Source organism: Malurus melanocephalus, unplaced genomic scaffold, assembly GCF_030028575.1.
Source record: "Malurus melanocephalus ecotype Western Australia unplaced genomic scaffold, MMel_1.1 scaffold_289, whole genome shotgun sequence".
Taxonomy (NCBI): Eukaryota; Metazoa; Chordata; class Aves; order Passeriformes; family Maluridae; genus Malurus; species Malurus melanocephalus.
The window spans coordinates 941,090-957,536 of record NW_026623521.1 but is presented as its reverse complement, the minus strand read 5'-3'; the positions used below and the strand labels follow the sequence as shown (position 1 = coordinate 957,536).

Here is a 16,447-nt window from a genome sequence, read left to right as displayed (position 1 = left end):
CATCATCACCATCATAATTTCTTTCTTTTCCTGCTGGAAAAAGTTTCCTTGATGTGCATGCCCACAGGGCCTGGACTCGTGGAATCTCTGACAATACCCAGACTGCAGCACCACTGGTGCTAAAACAAGGCTTCCTGACACTCTCACTGTTAGCTACACCAGAGCAAATGCTCCAGGGAAGATCAGCATGTCCAATTTGAGATGGTCACACAAACACAACTTCCCTCTTGCCTCTATTGAGATAATTAAGGTTAAAAGCATTTAGTAAAAGACCCGCAACCTTGCAAAACGAATACACTTTCTGCAGTGMGCCAAGGTGGCTCTTTTCTCCATGTCAGCAGAAAGCCTCCTGTGCTTCCCTCTGGAACAAAAGTGAAAGAGCCAAAGCTGCAGCTGGCCAGACCATGGAAGGGAAGGAGGGTCCCACCCACCCAGAAAYACCAGGGCACTGAGCATTGGCAAGTGGAACGGTGCTCAAGGGCACTGAGTGTGCCCTCAGAAAGGATGGAGACAAGTTCCTGGTGTCTCAGGCCTTTATTGCACAGAAGGAGAAATAAATAATCTAAAGGGTGAAATTATCAGAGATRAAACAAAGTGAAGGGCAGTGATTTTCCCCTCCTCGTAATGTCCAAACTGATATGTGGTGCTGGGGCTAAACTTAGTTTGCTAAAGCAGTTCTGAATCATCTGTCCCTTCAGCCAGGAAATGCTCTAAGTGGGCCCAGCTATTTCATCAGGTCTCAGGTCTCACATCRCAAAGGATGTGGGAAATAATTACGAACAGCTTCTAAGACATAATTTCACAGTTTTATAGAAGAGGTCATTATTCTGCATTACTGCATTTAAATGCATGATTTCAGTGTGAATATACTTCATAATCTTCCCGTACTTGCCACTGATTCTGGCCTATTGTCTAAYGCCTTAAAGTACTTTCTAAGACCTTGGTAATTGAAATGCTGAGGTAGAAAATTACTGTATTACAAGCAGGGAAATTCATGCCGAGAGGAGAAGTGAATTGACCTGGAAGGTCGCATCCATCCGTGGCACMGCTGGGAGTGGGGCACCAGCTCCTGCTGTCAACGTCACTGCTCCCAGGCAGAGCGTCCCCAGTCACCCAGAGGACATCTGAAATGGGGTGTTGTAAGCTTTTAGAGCAGCAACCATTTTTAGAACTCAGTAGGGCTTATAATTGAATTCTTTAAAAGGGTTATGCTGTCCTCAGTAACTCATCACTTTCCKGTGCTGGTCCCTTCATTTCCATTTYCCCCCCTCATTTTGGGTAAGATTTGAAACCCAGCAATGCTGTAGTTTGCATAAACAAACACGCCTCAAGTACATAAACATCCATTCACATCCTTTGTGCGTGCATTCAAGTATTTCACAAGGCACCCGTGGCAGCCATTAGCACTTCTAAATGCTTTTTAAAGTAACGCATTGATTTTGTTTTTGTTTTTTTTTCAAATGCGTGTGTCCTTCAGTGGAACTGGTTCCCGAATTCCTCTCTGCTGATGAGCGAGGACTGGTGGTAGCGGTCCCGGGAGGCGAAGTCGGTGTTCTCCTCGGTGAGCTGCCTGGTCTCCATGCCCACTGTGGCAAAGGACGGTGTCACCACGATCTGCTCCTTGGGAGATGGCCTTCTCCTGCAAAAACAGAGAGGCAGAGGTGCCTGTGTCACCCCTCGTTTGTCATCCCCCACCAGCCGAGCTCTTGGCTGTGCAAACAAGGCAGCATGATTCCAGAAGAGGCTAAAAATCCTTCTCAGTGCCCTTTGGAGGCTCAGAGCTGACCTGAAAGCATTTTTCTTAGAAGGCACACTGAAAAATGTACTCCCTTTCCCCAAAAACTCTGCAAAATATACATTTTCTTAAGAAATGGGTTTCCTCTTTGGGTGTTGGCTATGGCAAGCATCTTCCACACTGTGCAGGAGAAGAAGGAACCATTTCTAATGAAAAACATCCTTATAGTTTCCCAAGTAATAAAAAAACTACTTTTTTTTTTTAACTTCTAAATAAAATGGGAGATTTTCCTGCMATCTCTTCATCCCCCAAGCTGATTTTAAGAAAACCTTATTGGCATTTTAAAATCAAAACTGTAAGACAAACATAGCACTGACTAAGACCTCATCAAGCCCCTAAGAGCCTTAGAGGTGTCAAGAACCCTTGGCTGCCTCCAACTCCCTTGCAGTCTAATGGGATTTATTATTTTTCTCCAATTCATTAAAATATCTTGACTGGATTTCAGGAAAACAGGGCTTAGGAAAAAACTGTCAATTACTTCAATGCAATTTCTTGCGGCACAACATAGATGGGCTTCAAAATGATCCACCTGAATCCTGAGCCAAGCCCAAGTTGTCTTTGTGCCAGTAAGAGCAGGAGCCTTGGCACTACGGTAATAATAATATTAGTAGTTGTTATTATTGTTGTTGTCGTTATTGTTATTTTTATTATTGTCATTGTTATTATTGACTAACACATCAAACTGATCCTACTTCACTTTATCTAGTAATATTAGTTTGATGTGTTAGTCAATAATAACTACAATAATAATAATAATAATAATAATAATAATAATAACAGTTCTCCCAAAATTTTTCTATTCACCTAAACAAACAAATCCTCACTATCCAAAACCTACATTCCCCCACATACGTGGTGATGCATCTCAGTGCCCCTGCCTCTTGGGCTGTGCCATGATCTGAGAAATGCTTGTCAGCACTGGGCTCAGCTCCTCCTGAGCTTATCAGAAACCCTGTCTGCTCCAGGGAACTCACACTACCTAACAGCTCCTGGTTTTTAATGAATATCCTTGGAAACTTACTTTTCTTGCATGAATTACCCAAGTGCAGCAACATTTTTTTTTTATGGAACATTCAAAGAAAGTCACTGACTCAAATTGTGGCCAGGATGGAAAATTACTGTGACCAAAGCCAACTCTCTTGCTACACTTGAGCAGCAGCCCAGAGTGAGACCCTTTGAGCTCTCCTGGCTCACATGGGCTGAGAGCAGCTCTTCCCTCTGAGTGGGATCTCTGAGAGCAGTGAATTCCCAAATTGACTGTACCTGGAGGACCACTGACAAACACTGATTGGGCCATTGATATCCCCCTCCTCGAGGCTCAGCCMTTCACCTGCTGAGAAGATGTGAAGGCATCCAACATGAATATTTCACTGAACTGAAGGGGAGTTTTCCACAGGTTCATMCCTTGTACCGACTCTTCAGGTCTGTGTGCGTTTGAATGTGAACACACTGTGGCAAATTCACAATGAATGCTGCTTTCCTCGATACTAAAGTACTTTAGATYTGTGAGTTAGGCTTATAAGTGAGTTACTGTTGTGCTATAGAAAATTCCATAAGAATCTTCTGTTAAATTGTTTAAATTAASCTATAGATTAAGTTATGTCTRCGACCTGCTATGGGGACCTCAGAGAGGTTCCTCACCCCTGTTTTCCCTCCCTGAGCAACTCTGCTGCCACAAGCATGTGGTCATGCTGTAGGAGCTGTGGGCAGAGGCAGGACCTGGCAAGGCAGACCAATGTGCTCAACTGCACGGACTTTCATTGATTTTAAAGGCACCATCAAACTGGCACATAAAATGCATGGCAGCTCATGTTGCACAGTGCTCACTACAGCATTCACTCACCCCAACAAAAAAGCAAAAAAAGTGACCCAACAGACTGAGAAACTCAAAGCCCACTGCTCAGAGGCAGAAGTGGTCATAAGCTGTTATAGGAACCCTGATATGATGGGATTAATAATTAATAGCATCGAACAAGATTCTCAAAACTAGTTAATAACCAACCAAACAGAACCTTCAAGGTCCTCTGTGAATCAAAAGCCCAAGACAATGCTACTGCAGTCCCATGCAAATTCAATACTGAATTGTTCCTTCACCAAAGACMTTGTTTATCATATTTTCCCTGTAGTTTTTCTCCCTGAAACCTAAACACAGCTGCCATGTGTGCCTGTTCCACTGCTACCAGAGGAATTTGCTTTCAGTGAACAGTGGGTGGAAGAGAAGGAGCCTCCAATTTCTCATTTCCTTTCAGATGTTCCAGTTCAACCCGAGCCATAAAGGTTGAGCACAGACCTTTGGGGTAAGAAAAAGCTTCAGACACCAAGATAAGGTTATCAGGTGACATTCCCACGTACAAAGCAAACTCTTGCTTCCCCACATGCACAGCCAGCCATATGCCAGGCTAATGGGAGCAAAGAGCTCTTTCTACCCCTAAGTAAGAATAACTCTGAGTATGCACGAAGGAGGAGAAAGGCTGCTTATGGTAATGAGCAAGTCAATTCTTCCAGCCCTCTCTGTGCACATTAGTAGGTCACAGGAACAATGGGCAGTGTGTTGGTCACTGCCAAGTGACTGGTACCGACCTGCATGAAGTGATCAAAACCGACTTAATCCAGCCAAAGAAACTGAAATTTGCTGCTGCTCCTATGGAGAAAAGGCACAAGAAGTCAGTATGCTGCTAATTCTCTCATAATAGCATTACACCACTGAATTTTCTGCATAAAATCTCAAAACAGCACGCCTGTTATTAGCCTGTGGCATTCAAAGATTTTGTGATAGTGATAACATTCCTGCAGTCTTCCTACATGCTGTGGCTTTTAAACAACTGTCAAGAAATGAACCCAAATTTCCTATGGAGAACAGTTTTCTGTTCCCAGCCCAACAGCTTGTTAAACCCCAGTGAGGCATGAGCAAAGCAGACACCCACTGCCAGTGCCTTTCACTCCCTGGGCTGCAAAAACCATTCCTACCACAGGGATGGGAAGATGGGAGCAGCCATTCAGCCAACCTGAGCCAAGGTGGCTGTGGTCTCACCATTCATCCCCTCTTGTCTGACCCCACAGACAGCTGGCTTTTACACTAACACTGATTTCTTTTCTCATTTCTCAGCAGAGTTAGTTTCCTGCACSGGCTCCCTGCAGGGACAGGGAAGTGCCAGAGCTGGAAGCAAAAGCAGCAGAAGTTTATGGTGAGGAACAGGGAGAGCCGAGACCTGTCAGTGCCTGCTGGATTTGACTCAGGCTGCTGGGGAGGAAAAGAGAGGAGAAGGGAAGTGCCAATCACAGGGATTTCTCCTCTCAAGGTCTTCATCCAGCCCCTAATCCAGAGCATCTCTCAGGCCTGTGTCTCCCATCCTCTCTAGACAGAAGAGCTGTTTCATCTTTTGAATCAAGATCATCAGAAGCCTTGTGACCACAAAATAACATTCCCTAACAGCCAAATACAAATCAGGCTGAATTTTGAGCATTCRCTTCTAGCATTTTCAATGCCATGCATTGTTTCGTTGTATGCATGAGAATGCACGTGCAAAAGAAACCAAGAAGAAAAGTCTAATCATGTCAATATTTCCTCAGATCAGCTTCCAAAATCCTCTACACRCTGACAGAAAAGTCCTTATTAATTTTTGGTAAATATTTCAAAAGCATGTTACAGAGATATAACACAGTGAGTAAAAAGGCAGAAAAGATTCCAACACCTGTAAACATTATTTGTGTATTGTTTCATATATGGGGGCCATAAACAYCTTTGTTAAAACCTACATATATATGTTTCAAGAGATAAAAAATTAGCAACTACTATCCACAATCTCAGCTCTTTTCTACAATGCTGTACAGATACATAGAAAGGAAGTCACTTAAGAGGAGAAAAAGAACAGTTGAGTAATATTTGGATGATGGTGGTTAGTTTTTGGTTTCTCATCATCTGCGTTTCTGAAATCTAGTGCTTACATACCTACTGTCTCATAATCTTTCACCTAAATAAGACAGACAGCTGTTTCTGCACTGGATATGAACTCAGGCTCTTGGTTTTTCTCGTCCTGGACAACAGACTGCACAACCAAGCATGTGCTCAGCTATGTATGCACACACCTACCTATGGATGGATGGATGGATGGATGGATGGATGGATGGATGGATGGATGGATGGATGGATGGATGCATGCATGGATGGATGGATGGATGGATGGATGGATGGATGCATGCATGGATGGATGGATGGATGGATGCATGGATGGATGGACGGATGAAGGGATGGACGGACAGATGGACGGATGCACATGCTCATGAGCAGGTGAGGATGCCCACACCATGTCCCCTCAGCCATGCACACCCCTCCACTGGCCTTGCCAAGCAGCTGCAGGCTCTCCCTCGCTGCTCGCTGAATGTGCCTCACTGTTTAATTTTGAACTTGTCTAAGCCGATCACATGAACAGATCTTTCTAATGCCCTCTGCCAGAAGTATTTTCCCAGATTACGTTCCCAACATATTCAACATGTTTAGCTCTGGAATCAAAAGGCTSTCTTGTTCCACAGTTATGAATGCTGAGATTTGATGAGACACTCATCATAATTCCCATTTTCTTTAAAGTTCTCTCAGGTGGGTTTAGATTKATTAGGTTTATTAAAACTTATTTACTGCAGATTTTTCTCATTGCTGTGATAAATTTATAAACTGCCACCCCTATCAAGTCTGAGTATCTGGTTTTGCCATTTAAAGCAGAATACAATAAAGCAATAAGGGCTATGTTCAAACTATTCAAACCAATGCTAGTTACAGTTAGATTTCAATAGAAAATTAAAGACTCAGAGAGAAAATGTATTAAAACTAGCAATGAAATAAAACCTCATCATTCACTGTGCCACCTGCATATTAAACACAAGAGTCTCAATTCCTAATTAAGTTAAATTAAAGTTTAATGAATTTTTAGGCAGGTTTAATAATATGAGCGAAAAAAAAAAAACCTCACCAAGAGGGAGTCCTGGGCTCACTTGGCCGATGTAGAAATACAGAACAATCGCTGCTCCCAGGCTGACGAGGGTGTAGATCCACTGAATGACAAACATGATGATGAGRGACACAATTGCCTGTTGGGAAGACACAGTTTGGGGTCACCCCAGAGTCCGGGAGGTAAGACCACGTTGACAATCTGACAGTAATTTCTCTGAAAATCCCATTTTCCCATGTTACTGGGAGCCCCCTTTGGTCTCACTCTTAAAAGGAGGGACAGCACAGGGTCACAGTGTCACTTCAGCAGCATGAAGGTGTCTCCAGTGGCTACCCTGAGTCTGAGAGGCAGCGTGGGTCTCTGCTTGGGCTTCTCCAGAAATATCCTGAGGTTCACCAGCTCAGGAGGAGATTTGGCTCAAATTGCAGTGAACAGGGGCAGAGGGAGCATCTCTGTGGGAGAGATCGGGGGCAGCAAGGGGCAGCACACAAAGAAAGAGCTAAAACGGTCCCAGCTGGCACAACCAGTGCAGCTCAAAGAGAGAAGGCAGAGGGGAGAGGAGTCAGGATGTATAAACACATCCAATTTTTGCATTGTGATTTTATTTTGCATCGTGAATCCCATCCCAGCTTTGTTACAACCTTCTCCCAAGCCTGGCTATCGACAGGAAAGCAGCTCTGCTTTAATGAGCAGGTCAGTCACTCCGTAAGCAAATGTGATGGGCACTTGGGAGCCACTTAGAGACAAGCCCAGAGATGGCATCAGCACACAAACTCCTGAAAACACCATCCTGAAGAGGGGCCACYCCTCCCAGCCCACCCCTGGTACTGCAGCCCTCACCAGCAGCAGCAGTGAGTTTGAAAAGAGGGGGTCGAACTCCATCTGAAAGCTGAACTAACAGGGTTTGGTGGGTTGTTTGAGTGGGTTCGTCACATTTCATGCACAGAATGAAATCCTCATCCATGCAGCAAAGCCATATGGCTCATTCATTATGCATATCTGACCCWTTCCCTGTCATCTGCCCAATAATCCATCTTCCCAAGATGCATTTAAGTGTCCTAAACTTCTCAGCAGYTCGAGGCAGAAGCTATTTAGAAGTTATTTAAAGTAACATGCTGTAGGAATGCTCTCCTTTCCTCCCTCAAAAGATGGAATTTCACAGCCAGGCTGCTGGTATCGGGAGGTCAGCACTAATGAAACCCCACCCCAAGCTTGCAGAAACCGGCTCATGAATAAAAGCAACACAGCTTTGAAGCTGATATCTCAGTCCATCCCACAGCAAGAAAAAGCAGACTGGTGAAAAGAGGGACTGACTTTTTTTTTGTTTTTTTTTTTTTCTTCCCCCCACCCCCACCATGCTGCCTAAGATTCCAGACCTTGATTTTGTACTTTTGAGTTGGGGCTTATTTGTTTGTTTGCTTGTTTCAGTTTTTTCCTGTTATTATTCAATTTGCCATCAGGCTTTCCCTAAATTTGAAGTGCTGGATGCATGGTACCTTGAGTATTTARTTCAGGTGACCAGGAATACTAGAATCAAAAGCCATTATTTAAAGTACTGGAGAATTTATACTGCAGTATGTGATGAATTTCCTTCTGTTTTCTACAATCACAAACCTGCTCAAAATAAAAGTAAGTTTCTTACACCAGCAAAGGAAATCCAGTGACTGAAAAATCTGGAGTAGAAGGATTCTGGTATTTGCTGAATTCCAAGTTCTGGACTTTGTTGCTTTATGGATGTTTCTACAGAAAAGAAAAAAAAAAGGGGGGTGGGGAAAACCCCAAAAGAGATACATTAGAAAGGAGCTATAATGTGGCGTTTCTTTCCTCTACTTTACATTACCAGATTCCAGGAACCAAAGCAAAAATTCTAGCTGATAGCTGTRTATGACAGGGTTAAACCAAAACCTCTAGAATGAAAACAGAAAAGCAGTGCAAGAAAAAACCCAAAAAAATTACCGGCTCTGGTACTAAGTCTATTTGAAGGCCACATCTGTCTATCTCTGCCTCAATTTCACAAACTGTGAAATGAGAATAATAATACTTTTCTCCCTCAGAAGGGTCTAGGAAGCTTGACTGACCAAWGCTGATGAAACAGCACAGCACTGGGAATGCTCAGCTCTCTGCTCACACACAGCATCAAACACCTTCATCACCCTCAAACTTCATCACCCTCACTATGGATGCTCTTACAGACTCCACCTGTGCTGTGGCCACCCCTGCATTTTGACAGCCTGAGTTTTAGGCTCCCACAGCTCCAACCATGCCACCCCACACCAGGGTGAAGGAAATCCCAAGATACACCCAGGCCCTTTTTAATGTACAGCATTCAGCATGTCTGTGAAGAATTACGAGTATATCGTAAACAACCCAACACTAAATTTAGTCCTGCCTGCTTTCCTGTGATTAATCTTCTGTAGGAAATTGCATTGGAACTCCTCCTGTGATGCATTGCAATGAACTCTACCCTCACCTGGAATAAATGATATTATTGCTATGAATCACTGAATGACAGCCCCATATAAAGCTCGTTTCACGCCTGCCTTCAGGAAAGCACTGGGAGGACCAAGGTTATAAACAATTTCCTCTGAGCATGGAGATGTCCATCTCCTGCATCCCTTACCGCCTCCCCTGGGGCCAGGGAGCATCATCACTTCACTGCAGRGCTGCTCCCTCTGCTCCAGTGTCCTGGGAATGTGCTGGGCATCCTCAGTGSGTGATGAGCACAGACCCACATCCCGCTGACTGCCCCTCTCATCCACATCCTGCTGGCTCTCCTGGGGCTCCGTGGTCTCATCCCAGCTGTACTGAGCCAGGGGAGCATCGTGGTGGAGATCCAGGAGAAAGCTGTCTTGTAATGTCTGCTTGGCTGGCTTCTTTGCCTTTTTTCGTCTGGCCTTTTGGGTTAAATTCTCAGCTCCTTCTTTTTTGCAAGCACCCGGTTCACTAAAAAACTGTTTAAAAAGCTGGTCCATGTCTTTTTTGAATTCTAGCAAGGTGCCATTTGATCTGCTTTGAATTASCCCATCTGCTGCAGGGCTGGGGGCCTTGTTGAGAATTAAAGGCTGGGAAGAGTGAGCAGGTCTAGCAGCTCCCATCTGGGTCTCGTCAGGTTTCTGCTGGATATCGTAGCTCAAGGAGAGAGAGAAGTAGGAATAGTCCACRGCAATGTAAGTCAACATGAAGTTGATGGTGACGATGGGAGCGAGAACGTTCACTTGCCCGATGAAGACAAAAGCCATGGTGATGAGACTTGTCAAGCAAATCGCAGCCACTGGAGTCTTGTTGGGGCCTTTCTAGTCCATAAATAAAACAAAATTACATTTGAATAACCATGAACCTTGCCATGAGGATCCCCCACTTGCTCAGCTGCCATATGTGGTTGCCTGGGTTGTCTGCAGTACCCCCTTAACCATGAAATACATTCATGCACGTGCAAACAGAGGCTCATAAATTAAAGAACAGGCTGGAAGCCAAAAGCTGTTGAGCTCCCACCTCATCCCCAGGCCTTACTCAAGCTTTGTCTTTGGTAAATTCATCCACTCTCGCTCATATCTCCATGGTGAAACAACGTCACTGAACCAGCAATAAACCTTCAAAGAGATTTGTGGGGCTTATGGGAAATCTGGCCATAAAACGTGTTAATTAGAGTTAACTGTTCATCTCTAATTATTCCACAGGACTCTGCATCATTGCCTACCCAAAAGGCTCCCCAGGCTGCCCTTGGAACAGCTCTGCATGGAGCAGTGCCACCTTCACATCACAGATTCTGGCCAGACAGCAGCCCAGATGAACCCACGGTCCACTGATCCCCTGCTTGTGGGGTTCCTGTGCTTCAACCTACCCCAGCAGCAGCGGGGAGCAGCAGGGAGGCCGGGCAGGTGAGGAGGTTGGGGGTGGGAGACAGCCCCCAGCAATGCTGGGCATGTGCAGGAGGACAGGCAGCCAGGAAAAACATTGCCTGCTCCTCTCCTTTGGGGTGGGGCCAAGGCAGGGAAAGGAGAAGGAGAAAGAGAGACAAAACAAAGAGCATCAGGGGTGGAAATACTTGAGCATTTGGATCATGCCTTTAATCCCWGGTCTAACATATCCTTTCCTTGGATCAGGCATCATCTTGCCATTTTGCCACCTGACAAGCCTGCGCTAGCTGTGCAAAGACTTCACTAAAAAATATCTTACAAGATATCTTACAAAATATCTTAGATCTTCACTTAACTGCATTTACTTATTTAAAAAACGCCCAGCTCAAATGGAAACTCTGCTTTCTCCACTCTTATTTATTAATAGAAAAGAGGACCAGTTCTGGATCACTGCATCTTTTCAGAATGAACARAAATACATCTCAGGGACAAAGGAGCACAGATCTCAGAAGGGATCTTCAGTATCAGAAAGATGTGCTGAGATGGGGAACAGATGGGGTGATCTCAGGATGGTCTGGCTTGGGTTTAACTCTGCAGATAATATTTGTGTCCTTCCCATCAGCTGGGGTTGTGGTGACCACACCAACTTCTTCAACCATGGAAAAGGAGAACTGATGTGAAATAGATTGGTAAGAACAAATTAAATGTATTTACTCTCCAGAAACCWAATCTAAACCTTTTCCAAGGTGGCAGAGAGAAGGAAGGGGGGGAAGTGATCTGCCTTAAATTTCTTACCTCTTTTTGAGCCCTTCCCATCGAGACACTCGGCCTGGAGTTCAGAGCAGAAAATTTGACAGAAAGACAGAAAACTATGGGAGAAGAAAGGGAATCAGCTTTGCTAAACCACTGAGAATTTCACAARGGTTGCCAAGGGGAGAACAGCTTATTCTGGAATCACCTGAAAACTGCCTTCAGGAGCTGAAAGTTTTTGCAGTCACAATTGTTCCTCCTTTCCCTACAATCATTACTATTATTTTTGCTATTATTATAACTTTTTGTTTARAAAATTACTTTTAGAAACATAAAACAATGGAGAGAAAAATATTATMCCTATAAAACATTTAAATGTTTTAAAACATTCATAAATACCAATATTGAAAAATATATTTACAAAGTATTTACAAGCTGCTCTGGTGGAGCACAGCATCATCAGGCTTTTTCAGCCACTCTGCACAGACTGTTAGGTACTGCAGGTTACTGAGAGTGATGGAATWATTTTCTCCCAACCCAGAAAAAGGGAAAATCATGCATAGATGTATAGCCCAAKACCACAGATTCCTTGGTGATRATACCTTGAGTGATATCAGTAGAAYGACTCGTGCATAAAGATTATTCATGAAACAAGGAGAAAGCTTCTTGACATATTCCTTGACTTTGTTTCAAGGCATATCTAAAGCTTAAAAGCCCCCTAACTTAACCTTTCAAATCTATTCCTTTTTTTTTTTATTTAATAGAGTCCAAAAGGCACCTTATCTTACAAAGAAGTGTCCTCTTCCCCAGCGCACACAGACTGAATGCACAGCATCACCACTGCTCACGTACTTGGTATGAAGTYACCACGGAGGACAGGGACAGATCAAAGAAAATGTGCAGGAAAGAAAAAGAAGAAGAAAGGAAACAGAGAAAAGGTCACCATCCATTTCACCAAATGCTGGGACAAAAGATTCAGGCTTCTGCCCGCGAACAGGAGGGCAGAGGGGAGGTGGGTGCTTCCTTTGGTCATGGTTGGGATCAGCACAGTGGATAAGCTGTTTGCATCCCAAGTGCCTGTTTTACCGGGGATATCTTGAAGAAGCGGGTCAGAGGGAGGGAGGGAATTGTGGGCAGCCCAGGAGGGGCTGTCTGTGCGTGGGGCACATGTCCTGCACAGTGCCAAACCCCAGGAAAGGCTGTCTGTGCATGGGGCACATGTCCTGCACAGTGCCAAACCCCAGGAAAGGCTGTCTGTGATGGGGCACATGTCCTGCACTGTGCCAAACCCCGTGGGAGGGCTCAGAGCAGAGGCAGTGCACACAGCAGACAGGCAGGGAAAGGATCACAGGCAGTTGGATGCTTGGGGTTTGTTTTTTTTTTTATAAAACCACCCATTTCCTGGCTTTTCTGCCTCTGCACAGGATGCCAGACCCTGAGCCTTCCCCTTGCATTTCATGCATCCCCCATCTCACTCYGCAGACACACAGAACTCTTGGCTTCTCAAGTCCAGGGGAAGGTTTGAGAGCAATCCCAGGAAAAGGATCACTAACCCCACGTCCAAGGAAGGCGAGCGTGGGGATCACGTTCTCCTGGGCGATGCACTGCAGGATCCTGGGTGCTCCGTACAGCCCTCCCATACAGGAGGCCAGGGATGAGATGTACAGCCCTAGCAAAAACAAAAACCCCACCAAGGATACCTGGAGGAAGCAAAGAAAAAAGCAAACTTCATTATATTTTGTCTCAAACACACCCAAGCAGTCTTAAATAGGTGTGCTTTAAGAGATCACATATATTTTGTAACATTGTTAAATGAACAGAGCGTGCCCTGKGAGAGCAGCAATTTAATTGGTCTGTGGTATAAAGTACAAGCAATTAATACAGGAAAATTATCCCATAAAAGTAATTTAATACTGAACATCCTGTACCGACAGAACCATTTTACAAGCTCATATCCAAGAAATTCTTTGTCACTTGGAGAAAGTGCAGCAGAGCAGCAGCTAATAGATTCCCCCWAAGTAACTGGAAGTGAGTTTATTTCAGGCAAGATCACTTATATACAGAGCACATCATACAGGAAAAGCTGCCCAGGCTTCCCACCATCCAAAACAGGAAGACAAACCCCTGTGTCTCAGAGGGGAAAACCAACCCTGAAAGAAAACCCACAGTAAAACCAAATCAAAATTGCCACTTAAGTAAATGGCATCTCAAAAAACACGCTCCAAAGGATATAATACAATGACCTTATTTTCCTGTCTTCAATGAGAAAAGAATTTCCTTTGGACAACATGAAACTTTAGAAAAAAAAWTTTTTTTAAAGCCATAGTGCTACCAAGGCTGGTTTTAGAACTGGTTTCTGGTAAGCACCCTTTCMAGCTGGGAGCATCTCCTGCAGGTGTGGAGGGAAAGGAAGGGCAGCTCCTGCTCTGCCACACAAAAGTGAGGATTGGGGTCCTCCCAAGCAGGACCCCATTKTCGAGAGCTGCAGGCACAGACAGCATATCTAAAAAACCCCACCCAAATACACAAAAACCCACAATATAAACATTGTGCAAGAGAGCWTTGAAATGGGAGTGCTCCTGGCACCACAGCCTAAGGATATGGACAGAAAAAAATGAAGGAAACCAAGGTCTGGGGCAGCTGAGCCACCCCCAAGTCTGCAAGAGCACACCAGGCTGACAGGCAGCAGCCAGGCACAGGGAATTGCAAGGCATTGGGAGCACCCACACAAGGGCCAGGCAGGGAGAAAAACCCACATTTTGTCCCAGATCCAACATGCCCATCCTCCTCTGGAGTGAGTGGCGCAGGTGCAGACAGACACCTGTGGCAGAGGATGTCACCAAATGCAGGTCCCCTGCATCCCATTTGTCCTTTGCTCCCACCAGTTCCCCCGTGGAAAATAAAGTCTAAATGAACACGGGTCCACCCAGCTCCTGCCCCCACTGAAGTCAGGTGGCACATGCTTTATTAGAAAGAATTACAAAAGTTTTCTTGGCTAAACCTGATCCAAGCTACATCTGACTTTTTCTCATCTATAAAATCTGCAGGCAGCAAAAAGGAGATTGGGTAAAAAGCCATCAAGAGCTTGCTGTTGGGGAAAGGCATGTAAAATTAATGTCACAATCCGGAACCGTTCAAACTTCCTACCACAATATTTCTTCTCCCCATGAAAATCCACTTACGAATTGTATCTTGTGGGACAGAAGGAACCTGAGGCAAAGATGAGCAGATACCAGCTCTCATTAGACCAACAGACAGACACTCAGTGGGGAATCCTCCCTTCCCTCTCCCCTAATCCTGCCCTGCTCTGAGAAATACTCGGAAGAAACAAACAGTKGTGCCAGACATCATATATTATTTTAGCTGCCAAAAATGCTTGCATTTAAATGTGCTACTTGACATTCAAATCAGGGTTAGAGGGGAAGAGTCCCTTTCACYGAGGCTGATAAAAGGTTTTGCTATGGGTTTTGAACATAGAGTGTGAATACATTGCAAGGAATTGGCAGTTGGAGCTCATTAGAAGTGAAATTACTGAACCTCATTTTTATGTTTAAAAAGCCAAACAAATATTGTAACAGAGAAAGGCGGCCAAGCCCTTGCTCACCTGTGATAGAAAGGGAGAGTTTGGAGCAGTAATGATCTCTCCCCCTTCTCTGTCTCCAAAGTCATTAAAATCTAGGGCAGCTTGTAATAATTCAAAGAAGAAACATGAATATTGGGATTGCATAGTTGGTATTAGGGGAAAGAAAACTGGGTGGTGGTGGGGTGATGTTTGTTTGGTTAATTTTTATATTTGACATTTTTAAATATGTTCTCATTCTTTACATTCCCATCACCCCCCTCCAAGGGTTCTGAAGTTAAAACTCAGCTTTAACAATCTCTTTCTCTTCAGCAGATTTGTTTAAAGCTGATTGTTTTGGTTACTGCTCTTTTTGCCCATTAAGTCACTGTCATACAAAGAGGTTGCCTTACAGAAGGCAGGCTCATTTGCTTTTTTTCCTGAAACAGAGGTGGGCTTTTTTACCTCAGCAGAAAGTGTCAGATCCCCAGCAATAATTGGGAGTTTACTGGGTGGTTGGAAGAAATTTAGAGCTGCAATTACTTAAAAAACAAAGCCATAGTTTCAAATTCATATTTTAGATCAAAATCATGTTACAGATCAAACTACGTAAACTTCTCAACTTCAAATGAATCACAAGAAATAGTGTCAAATACAGTGAAACATGATTTTGGGTAATGCCAAATACCAGAAAATTAGCCCTTCTATATCCCATCCAAAGAAAGACAATGGCACACCAAAATCTCTTGCCCTCTTTTTAGAGGGCTGCAGTGGTGAGGTTCACTGTGTGTCCCACCACAAACCCCCTCGTGTCAATATTTCGTGTGGAATGTCTGGAGTTTAATAATCCTCTTGCTCACCCTGCAATTACAGCCTGCAGATATGGAAATGTGAGCTTCGCTTGACTTAGTGAAGATAAGCGGGGGGGTTCTTTAGAGATTTCAATTTGGTCTAAGCTTCCAGCAGCGAGAAAGGATACACTGAATAAAATACAGCATTTATCATTAGACCACATTAGCATACTTCAGCTCTTAAAGCTATTGCTGGGTGATTATGCCAAGCTTCAGCATTACTGGATATGCTGGTGAATGCAAAGCTATTCAAATCGATTGTACACTGGGATTTGCAAGGGGGAAATCCCCCTGAATTTTAATGAGGGATGCGTTCCCAAATTCTTTGGGCTTTTGGAAAACTTAAGTGTTCAGTAAGGCAGATGGCAACCTGAAAGCACCGTTTTATAAAASCACAAGTTACCTTCTCTGCGATCATGAAGTCATAGCGGAGTGACTGACGGGTACAAATGGCTCCCAGCAAAAAAACAAAGACCATGTACAGAAACCACCTGCAAACAGCAAAAAAAAAAAAAAAACCAATTTCTCCACAGCAAGACAAGACCACTGAGAATTCTGCCCGTAGGGAACCCAGGAGACACTCAAATACCCACAAGTTGGGTCTTCAGTCACTCTGGATGTTTCCTGCATGATTCAGGGATAAAGCTGACAACAGTCCATGTYATTTCCCCAGTGTGATGTGCCACACCTGA

General features: G+C 44.2%; 1 protein-coding gene across 1 annotated transcript in view; it reads right to left on the bottom strand.

Moving 5' to 3' along the window:
- Positions 1-234: 234 nt before the first annotated feature.
- The window catches only part of SLC12A8 (solute carrier family 12 member 8), a 47,026-nt gene continuing 30,813 nt past the window's right edge, over positions 235-16,447 (bottom strand). The window contains exons 7-13 of the mRNA XM_057376765.1: positions 16,159-16,246; positions 12,899-13,045; positions 9,359-10,031; positions 8,381-8,478; positions 6,760-6,877; positions 4,376-4,436; positions 235-1,639 (exon numbers count right to left, since the gene is read on the bottom strand). Coding sequence (XP_057232748.1) covers positions 1,474-1,639; positions 4,376-4,436; positions 6,760-6,877; positions 8,381-8,478; positions 9,359-10,031; positions 12,899-13,045; positions 16,159-16,246 — 1,351 coding nt within the window. The 3' untranslated portion in view covers positions 235-1,473. The remainder of the gene's footprint in view (positions 1,640-4,375; positions 4,437-6,759; positions 6,878-8,380; positions 8,479-9,358; positions 10,032-12,898; positions 13,046-16,158; positions 16,247-16,447) is intronic.